This window comes from Melanaphis sacchari, unplaced genomic scaffold, assembly GCF_002803265.2.
Source record: "Melanaphis sacchari strain LSU unplaced genomic scaffold, SCAv2.0 Contig60_pilon_pilon, whole genome shotgun sequence".
In the NCBI taxonomy this organism is placed as follows: Eukaryota; Metazoa; Arthropoda; class Insecta; order Hemiptera; family Aphididae; genus Melanaphis; species Melanaphis sacchari.
Genome location: NW_020271429.1, coordinates 80,424 through 92,155, shown reverse-complemented (window position 1 = coordinate 92,155; position 11,732 = coordinate 80,424). Strand labels below are relative to the sequence as shown.

Here is an 11,732-nt window from a genome sequence, read left to right as displayed (position 1 = left end):
ATAAAATGGTAATATGATATATGATATTATGATCGAATAGACTTTTATTTAGCGATTTATTTACTTTGAGATATAAAAATAATAATTTAAAACAATCATAAACAATAATCTAAATTCAAACCCTATGTAGTTTTATTTTTATGTATGAATTTCTAAACAGCATACAGCACTGATATTACCGAACAATTCTATAATTATGAAGTGATAAATGATAATATTGTTGTTATTATCTTTAGAATACACACAGAAAAAAATTATTCTGTGGTATATAATCCAAGTTATTATCACAGGATATTTGATATTCAGATAAATTATCATTATAACCTCAAACATCTATGTTCTCGTTTCCCTTACCTAAATAGTATTTTCGTAGTTAAGATAATCCTTTAATCTTTCACCCCATTTATGGAATAAGTAGTATTAATTTACTTTAAACAATTTACAGCTTACTGCTTATAGAACTTGAAAAAAAGAAAGAAATCAACAATGCAGGTAAATAAAATATATCTTTTTTATTTTCAATAAATCAATGATATTATTAATTAAACAATTTATATTACCTATTTATAATTTCAGAACCCAAATGAAGACACTGAATGGAACGATATATTGCGTTCTAAAGGAATACTTCCACCTAAAAAAGAAAAAGAAATTACAGAAGAAGATGTCATCAATCTTGTAGAACAGACAGTCCGTGAAAAACAAAATGGTAAGATTCTTTAATTTTTATTTCCTATGTAGATTTTTTAGATTATTTATTATTAGATTTTAAATCATTATTTGTTTATGATAATTTATTTTATTTAAATTATATTATTTTTATAATAACTAAATTAATAGTTTTCAGTAAACATCAGTTATTCGGAATATCATGTACAAGGATTTTAACTATTTATTTTATTTAATATATAATATGTATTTTATTTTCACGTATTTCAGCTTTAAATTTAATCTTGTAACTTTAAAATTTTAAACGTCAACAATAGCTTTTAAATTAAACAATATTTAGTATCATTTATGGGTCAATGCGACTCCAGTCCTTTTATGTAGTAGAAGTCCATTGCCTATTAATATTAAAATACATTTAAATTTTGTTTATCAATAATTATGAAATAAATATTTTTTTGTCAAGGAGAAAAAAAGGATATGGTTGATATGTCATTGGATGAATTGGATGAACTAGAAGATGATGAAGATGAACGAATACTAGAAGATTATCGTAGACGTAGAATAGCTGAATTAAAAGAACAAGCACGAAAAGATGTTTTTGGTGAAGTGATAGAAATAAGTGGTCAAGATTTTGTGAATCAAATTAATAAAGCAGGACCTGGAATTTGGGTAGTTTTATTGTTACACAAACAAGGGTAATGCTTTTAATTATTTAAAATATTTTTTTATAGTTATGGTAACTATTTTTCCTTTTGACAGAATTCCAATTTGTGCATTATTGACTGAATATTTAAATCATTTAGCAAGAAAATTTCCTGCTACAAAATTTGTCAAAAGTATTTCAACAACTTGCATCCCAAATTATCCAGATAGTAATTTGCCTACTATTTTCATATATTATGAAGGTGACCTAAAACAGCAATTTGCTGGACCAAGATTATTTTCATTAACAACAACTCAAGATGGTAAGTGTTAAATTTTTATTAATACTGGGTTTTTTGAGTTTAAATTAGTGGTTTAAAAACCATGTTATGATAAAAGTAGATACGTAATTAATTAATTGTAATAATAATTAATAATGCACTATCTAAATACTTTATAATAGATACATGTACATTTTATCTAAGAGATTAAATGCATAGGCTTTTATATTTGAGAATTAAAGGTCATGCATAATAGAACTTATAAGTCTTTTTATATGGGCTAAATCAAAACAATTTGGGAGACTTATCTGGTATGATATACTTATGTAAGCAAGCTGAATACTACTTATACTTTGACTAATATTCAGCTATATTGAAAAAATCAATCTATCTTAAATTTATATGACTCATTTAATGATGTCATCAAATTGACCATTAAATAGTTAGAAATATATGTTGTCATTAAAACATAAACTATTAAATAGGTACTTAACATTTATGCATATTTATATGTGTTTAATATGCATATTATGTTAAGAGGACCAAGGGCGTATTTTAAAAATTTTTCAAGGAGAGGGGTTCAATATTTTTACTAACATACATTTTAAGTTGATGTCAATGTATATATACATAAATATTAAGCAATACTTTTTTATTAAATTCATTAAAAAAAATTTTTTTTTTTGAGGGGGTTGAACATCTCTCCCATCTATGCATGCCTCTGAAGAGGACGCTACAGTTGCATTTGTTTTCTTCACCTTAAAAATAGACAACTTCGAAAAATTGTTTTCAGTAGAACTTATTGTATGTCATTTAATATTAGAGTAAATTTGACCTATTTTCAAATTTGAAGATTAAAAACATTATCTATGTCTTAAGTGTTGGCTTTTCTCAATATTCTAATTTTTAAGCAAGATATGAGTATTTTTAACTTACAATATTTATAATAGTCATATTTTATATTATGCTGTATACCTAGGTAATATTATATTTTTTTAACATGATTTTTGTTAATTTTAGAGTTTGAGTGGATGTTGGGTCAAACTGGTGCTGTAAAAACAAAATTGAAAGAAAATCCTAGACCAAAGACTAGAGATGTATTATTTGACAATTTACTCACTAATATGTGAAGAAAAATTGCTCATTATGTTCTTAAGTTATATTTATATTTTTCTTCCTTACTGTTTTACGTTTGTCAATTTTTTTATAACTAATCATCATGTGTTTGTTTTTTTTTTTTTTTTATGTTTTTTTTCAACAAAATATAAAATATAGACATATTAAAGTAAAATATAACAATATTTTTTTTTATTTTGAACACACACATACAATAATATATTTAATTGCTTAGTAGTCTTAAACATTATAACAAATCTCATTTAGTCATATTTTTTTTTTTTTTTGCTTCTAAGAAATAAATTATTTTTATTGAATAATAGTATCTACATTATTTGTTTTCTATTGCTACTGAAAGAATCAAAATTATTATTTGTACTACTTATTTATACTGGTTTTATTTTTTTCAAAAAATATTTTCAGATTTTATTTAATGTTATACACAAATTAACTGATATTAAATTAAAAATATGTATGACAAAAAGACTTACAATTTTTATCATATAATAATAATTCCATAAGCCATGATAATATTGTTCTTGCACAGAGTATTGAAATGTACTTAATTTTGTAACACATATTTAAAATATAGTCAAACTACTTTATGGATATGTTATATTTTATGATGTTGCAATGAATTAATTTCAATAAAAATTTTTTTTCTAGTACCTTATTTTTAATTAGTAATTTATGAGGTAACTACCTAAAGAAATATTCTCTTTAAAAAGTATATTGTTGTACAATATCATCAATTCAACTACTTTAATATTTATTAATTTAGTTTTTTTTTTTTATATATATACATAGGTAAAGTAATGTAAAGTTTAGTAAAATATAATATTGACAACTGAAATGATATATTATTCCATCAAAATTTGAATGTAAAAACATTCATTTACTATATTTTATTTACTATGAAGAAATACATTTTTTTTCAATTCTAAAGAAGAGCTAGTTCTTCTCTTAGTTTTGCAACTGGTTTTTGAATCTATGTTTTATTTCTTATTATTAATGATAATAATACGTCCTACAATAACTCAAAAATACTGGAATAATAATGTAACAATTACAACATAATTGAGGATAATAAAATTTGGTGTAAAAGCAATAAAAGGCACCTACAAATATTTAACACTTATCAAACACATCACATTTTATGTACATTAATGTAAGAACTAAGAACCAAACTTATTATTTTATTCAATAAACGTAATAATAATAATAATAATAATTAAATCTTGTTATGCGAGTTGTGGCTGATATGTTATGTATTTATAGGCGATTATGAATGGTTAGGTTCGGCTGGCAAGTAACGTTGAAATGCTAATTGGTTTCATACATTGATTGCAATTTTATGGACGTAGTTCCTATCAACCTACTAATTCTGTGCACTCGATAATGTTTTAGAAAAATATTTATGCAGAGGTCAGTGGTTACGAAGATATATTTTGATATTTAACGACTGCACTAATTATAGCAATAACGCTTCTACTTCTATTTGTAATTTAATTGGATAATACCGAAGTAATAGGGGTTTTTTTATATCGCAATTTGGCTTTTATCCTTAAACATCAATAATCATCTACTAAATGAAAGAATTTAATTTGCACATAGCGCAGCATAAAAAAAGAATACCTAACATTTATTAAATAGGACAGCGCATAAACAATTGCCAGTTAATCATTAAGTAAGTACTATTTAGTAGGTATACTCTATTATGTATCAACAGCGGAAAAAAAATTAATTAATAAAATTCCTTAGTTATATTGTTGTTATGTGTACTTCACGTCATTATCAATAAATCGATACGCAGATCATTTTACTACGGCGTGTTAAGTAGGCAATTTTCAGACTATTATTGTAGCTTAATGCTCACAAATCATAATTCATAATATATTAAAACATTATATAAAAAAGCCAAGCGCTATCAATAACAAATAAACAAAATAATGTGTTAGATGTATAAGTCAACTAAAACTAATCCAACTTATGATTTACCTCAGAACAGCTAAGGTTGAATTTAAAAATCACGTCATTTTTCATGTGTTAATCTATGAATATTAATTATTATAAATTATAATAATCAACAAATTAACTAGTTATTAGAAAAAAATTTAATTTTTTTTAAACTTTTTTATTTAACTAGTTTGTATATCTAATTAGTTTTGCAGTATCTATATAATATTCACAAAAATAATAACTCAGGTGACAAAATTTAAGACGCTAAAATTATATGACTATGTAGCCTTTTTTATGAAACACAATCTTTTTACTATTTTAATTTTATTATACATTAAAATTCAAGAATACTTTAAAGTACTAAAATTACAATTAATGACACAAAAATATTGCAAATATGTTATTGGTTCATATGAGGTGTATAATGTATATTATTAAACATGTAGTGATATGTATATTAATTCTATTCTATGTATCTAAGTTTTGAGTTTTGTGTAATCATTGTTTACTATTAGAAATGTTCATTTGGTATAAACGATTAGTAACTACGATATCACCAAAATGAGGTTTACCTTATAGTAGTGAACTATTGGACTAAGTTATAAGTAAATATTTTTTATTATTTCATATTTTCATAGGTACGTATTTATAATATTTTATTAATATTGTATAATATATTTGATTTTTAATGGTTTCAAACATTAATTTCTGTATACTTATGCAGTTTTAAGTAAAAATAATCTAATAGACTATAATTTGTGTTATGTTCTTGGTTATATATATATATATTTACGCTTTATATGATCCTCTTATTAATCAAAAAAGTAGATTACTTAACCATTTTTTAAATAAATTAAGTTAGGTAATATTTTTTTTTTTACTTTAGATCTAATGAATTAAACGTATTATTTTTTAACTATTAACTTCCGATATTGTGTTTACTTAATTTAACTTAAGCTAAGTATTTTTGATTGTACGCCTTTGATAATAATATTATGCTTGGGTAGATACTAAAGTCGCGTTCAGCCCTACATTTGTTTAGCCAGTAACTGACAGCTAGAGTTTCAATACTATCTTCCAGTCCACTATAATTATTGAGTGATTATGTACTTGTGCGAACCAAGTGTAATTCAATTTTTGTATCGATATTTTATTCTTCGGTAAAATAATTTATTTTAAAATATGTTAACGCTAAAAATATTATTATCTATTTTGGTTCTATAAGGTTATATGGTACAATTAATGTAGATATTAGATTAGATAAAAATTATATAAATTTATAATATATTAATATATATCGGCATATCAAAATAATATACTATTATATTACAGTTTTTTTTTTTTTTTTTTAAATATTTTTATTGCTACTTATATATAAAATTACTAAAAAAATAATAAGAATTTTTCGTTTAGACGATTTATCCACAAACCGTAGATAATTCGATTAGATTTTTTTTAACAAACGGTGTACTATATCTATTGCTATGACTAAATGAATAATAAAATTAGTTATACTTATATACATCATTATTTTTCAAAAATTATCTAGAACCATTGATTATAGAATAGTCTATTCTATAATCAATGCTAGAACTAACGGAAGGCATTTTATTTTTTATGTAATAAGTTTTGAATGAATTAGTAGGCGTAAAGTTAACGGATTTTTCAATGAATGTGTAGACATAAAATGTGTATATTGCCTAGACATTATCGTGTTAACCGATTTCGATGGACATTTTGACAAAATTATACATTGTTTGAACTTTACTATAGATTCTATAGAATTTCCCTGTATTGATCGAGGTAAAATACCTTAGTGATTAAAATGGTTTTATGTTATAATTACATATAAATAATAAAACCTAGGTTTATAGTTAAATCCTAAAACTAATAATACACTAGTTTGATTCTAATACATATTTTGATCATAGTTATAAACACAGAAGATAAAACGATTATTTTTATTATACAAAAATAATGTCTGCAGGGTAGTGTGGTCCATAGTATATATAAAAGGACAAAAAAAAAAAAAATTAAAGTTACTCCTTTCAGATCGATTTCATTATTAAAAAAACAAGCGAAAAAAAATTTCAAACGAACTTATTAACCCATGCCACAAAAGCTGTTTAGTTTTAACATTAGAAACATATGAGTATTGGAAATCATTAATTTTCTTAATGTAATAAATTATAACTCCCGAAAAAAAAAAATTGTGGAGATATTAATTAAAGAATTTAATTATGATAATAATTGTAACTTATAAATTCTTTTTAATAAATTGAATTTTTTTTAAATATTTGAGTTTAAATATTAAAAATAGTAAATGTACAATAGTTTTTGGTCGCACCAATAGATAAATAATAATTATATTTTACACCATATGATGTAATATTCTGTGGTACAAGAAATTATTATAGAACCATTATGAAGATACTTTTTAATTTTTACTACAATGTCGTATATTATACCTTTAACTCATTATACATGTTATTAAATTTAACAACATCTATAACATCATAGTTGGTCAATTCAGATTGCCATTTATTATTTTATTATTTAATACCCTTATGTATGTTTTGTAATATCGAGAAACCGCACTATCAGCTAATAACTTTTAAACAACAAACCTATGTTTTTAATTGTGTAATCCGTAATTGAATTTTTTATAAATAATAGTTATTTTTATTAAATTTACGTAAGTGTATAATAGATTTGGTATAAAAAAACGTAAATATATAGATTTATAAATTTTAAACAAATATTAATTACGTTTTGTGATTAACTAAGTAAACTATACAGTATACACACTATTTATTTTTAATTTTTATTTAATCGTTTTCTGAAAGATTCAGTCAAATTTCTATGAAATTTCATCAAACATTGATCAGCTACAACATTTAAATCTAAACAAACGTCATTATAGATTTCATTAAAGATTTATAAATTATAATATACAATTAATCGATATGGATTCAGTTGTTTTCTAGAGTAGTAGCCATAGGCACAATATAGGTATTATTATGTTCCATAATTATGCACAAAATATATTACAACTGAAAAAAATCAATATTAAATACTATGAATATTTGGAAGTGAAAACTACTCCCTATAGTTTTAAGTAATATTCACAGTAATTAATTACATTTTATTAAAACAAATATATTTATTTTAAATATAATGTGGTATAGGTAGAATTTAAAAACGTTAAGTGATTATACTAAAAAATATTTTACTAAATATTTATAAGGTTGATGGTTTTCCTTCTGCTAATTGTGCCAGCATTCAGTGCTTCTATAGCTGTATAAATAGAGTGTGATCGAAATGGTTGACAAATATAATTAACTGACTATATATAATAACTTTTGTATTTATAAATATATCATTAAAAAAAAAAAAAATCATATTATAATATCTAAATTTTAAAAAAATTATAAGAATAAGAATTATTACGTAATTAGTTGCTCTGCATAATCTCACCCAGTTACATTTTTTGAAGTTGGTTATTATTATCCCATTGAGCGGTTCTAAAATGTTTTTTCTTCATCATCAATCAAGCAATACGAAAGTCGTTATTATCAACCTCGTCAACGTTTTATCTACCAAATCAAATTGATTTTTCTGTATGGATATGAAAGATGACTGTTGAAAAGTTAATAAGAAAATAAATATATATTATAACGAAACTACGAAACTGTATTAATAACATGATTATATGGCCAAACTTTTATTTTCGATAAAGGTAACCCGTGTAAGTATAATAATAATATAATAAACACTTATTAATTATTATTATTAAATATGAATACTATTATGTATTGTGTCTACTTCGTGATTTAAAATATTAACAAAATTATTAATATAATTGGTGTCATTGGTAATTATTGATAATTCATAATGATTCCTAAAAGGATTTTTATTTTATATGATTAAATCGCGTTTAAAATATTTTCTGATCAATTTACAAATATAAGCATAATTTAATATCATTTATTTATAAATAGGTACAGTAGAGCCTCCATAGTCCGGACTCCCGATAATCTGGTGAATGCGGTAATCCGGATGGCATAAATCCATTTGTTCGTAAATATATTTGTAGTTTTTTGAAAATTAAAAGTATTATTCAGAAAAAAAATACTGACTATACTTACTTAAGTTCTAATATTATAAATACTTTTTTTTTTGTAATTTATAATATTAAAATTATTTATTAATTTTGTAATTTAAGTGCAATAAATATAAAGGTGGTGGAATTAAAAATAAAAATCTTAGTTATTTGAGAAGGTAATTTGAATTCGTCTGAATTCATCCGGATTATCAAGTCTCTACTGTATATGGAATTTTATTTGTGTTTGAAAGAAAACCGATAAATATATATTTAATAGAAACACTTGGATTATTAATACATATTAGTCATACGATTCATAGATATTTTTTCTATAAATAGAATTAAATTATAATCATTTTCCACTTCTTTTAGATTATAGTGTTAAAAGAATGATAAAAGCCTATTCGAGGCAATAATAATAAATTAATGGCACGTAAGAGAGTCATACTTATTTCGTATATTATGTAAACGCCAAATAATTCACTATATGAAGAATATTAATTAGCTAAGTTTCATTAACATTTAAGAATAACATAATAGTTAATATAATATTTATTATCTATTTAATTATAGCACTATTTTGTACACAATAAAAGTTTTACAAACATGTAAATAAATAAAAAAAAAAAAAATTAAAAAAAAATATTCTCGACGATAAAAATTAAATAGTACTGACATGGAAAAAAAAAAAGAATTGAAGTTGTGTTTCTGTAATATTTGTGATATAAATACAATGAATTATGATCTGAATATATTTAATATATTATTATTAATTATTATAGTTGATTTTCAGTTCATTTACAGAGGTATTTAATAGATATTGAACAAATTTTAGATTTTAGAAATTTGAACTGTAACTGAAATTCATGAACAATAAAAATGTTATGTATATTTATAATAATATCGTTTTATGATTTTTTTTTGAATTTATTTACTATCATCTTTTGATTCTTTTTCAGCATTAAATCAGCAATAAAAAGGTTCATTCAGATATAATAATTTTTCCAATAGAGATTACACATTAAATTGTAAACTGTAAACACGCCTTTATAATTTGTAGCTATCAATAAAAACTTTTTATGTACTTAGTAAAAAGTTGCACGAATACATGTTAAAAAAATAAAATTTTAGCAAAGTATAAACATTAAATATAACTTTTTAAGGTAATTCACCAAGCGTGTTCATCGCCTTTTTCTTTAAAGTTAGACTTTGGAATATTTACGATACAAATTTCTATTTTTTAAGTGAGAACCCTCTCTCTTTTTTACTTTAAATTATTTAGTGAATATAATTGTTTTAAAAATTTCGATAAACCTGTTTTACACTTCATACGTGAGTAATTTTTTAGTTATTAAAATAACTAAGTATAAAGGTTCTTAATATATAATATTGAATCTAGTGTTTAGGTGTTATAGTATTTGGGTAATTTGAACTAAGTTTAAATTATAACAGATTAAAATTAAATACTAAGGTCAATCCATCACTAGATATTATATGTTTCTAACACTTTATTATGGCATTAATATTCTTAGTATATAATACTAAAAAAAAATACTACCTAACCTAACCTAATTACTCGTTCGTATTTTTATTTTGATACGTTAACATTTTTAGAATAATTATTTGTAAAATAATTTACAGAAAAAAATGGAGAAGAGGTTCACAAAAAAAAAGAAGTTTGTATTTCCTTAGGACACTACTAAAATAGAAAAAAAATTGAAATATAGTATTAAAGCATATTTAAAAAATCAGATTTTGAATAACTGCAATGATAAAAAAAATGGGTGAATATGTATGATGAATCACTATATAAAATAAATATAGCATAGGGTACTACCCATATTTAAAAAGTTAACTGTTTTAAAATTAGGTACATAAATACATAAATAATTTTTTTGAAATTATATAACAAAAATGTTGGTTTCTAAACTAAACATTTTTATTAATTATTTATATACAACAAAAAAAAAAAAAAAATAAATAAAAATAAAAGTTTTAAAGTAAAATGGGGAATTATTATATGGTAATAATTATTATTAGTTTTTAGAAACTAAAACAATTTGGACTCAGTTTTAATTATAGTAACTAAGTTATGTAGGGAAGTTCTCTGAGCACTGTTACATAATATTTTAATTGATACATTTTTGAAACAATAGAAAAACATCTGGTGCACGATGTACTTTAATATGACGATATTATATTATTATGCAATAAGAAGAAAGTTAAAATAGCCTTACGATAAAAATAAAATATACAAATTAAATCACTAAAAACTTGTATTTTGTTTAATAAATTATGAATTGCTGTATAAAATTATTAGGGTTTATCCTATAATACTATAATAGTATAGTTAACAATAATCCTTTTTATGATGGTTTGGTTTGGTTAGTATTTAATTGTTAATAAAACTAATATAATCTACAAAATATATTTGAAAAAAAAAAAAACAATAATAGTTCATACACCACTAAGATTTAAATTACAGATATTTCTGTAAAATGTTACGTATTTATTTATATTTTTTATTTAAAATGGATGTATATTGAATATTGATGAATTAATAATTATGTGTTATTCTTTTGCATTAAGTAATTGCATATTGTTTTATTTTGTGGAAAAATTATTAAATATACACGTTAAAATAGTAACTTTTCAACCTAGAAGGAGTAAATTAATCATTTTATTAGAATATTTTCTAATAAAATATGTACATTTAAATTCCAGGTCGCATCACTTGTAACATACTAAACACTACTTTCTTCAAATACTTATCAGGAATAATAAACTATGTATTATGCAGTCCTCCAAAGATGCGAAATCATATATTTTCCGAATCGTACTCAACTATATACAGTGAAAGGCGTCTTTTATTTTTAGTCATAAATAATATATTTATATTGCTGCTAAATATGGTTTCGAAGATTTTAGTAGAGGTTAAGAGAGTGTATTGTATAATAATA

The 11,732-nt window shown here is 22.5% G+C and overlaps 1 protein-coding gene across 1 annotated transcript; it reads left to right on the top strand.

Annotated features, from left to right (window-relative positions):
• Positions 1-342: 342 nt before the first annotated feature.
• LOC112600084 (viral IAP-associated factor homolog) lies at positions 343-2,813 on the top strand. Its single transcript, XM_025347242.1, has 5 exons — positions 343-492; positions 577-709; positions 1,133-1,364; positions 1,429-1,634; positions 2,613-2,813. The coding sequence occupies exons 1-5, from the start codon at positions 487-489 to the stop codon at positions 2,720-2,722; spliced, it is 687 nt and encodes a 228-aa protein (XP_025203027.1). The 5' UTR covers positions 343-486; the 3' UTR covers positions 2,723-2,813.
• Positions 2,814-11,732: the final 8,919 nt, after the last annotated feature.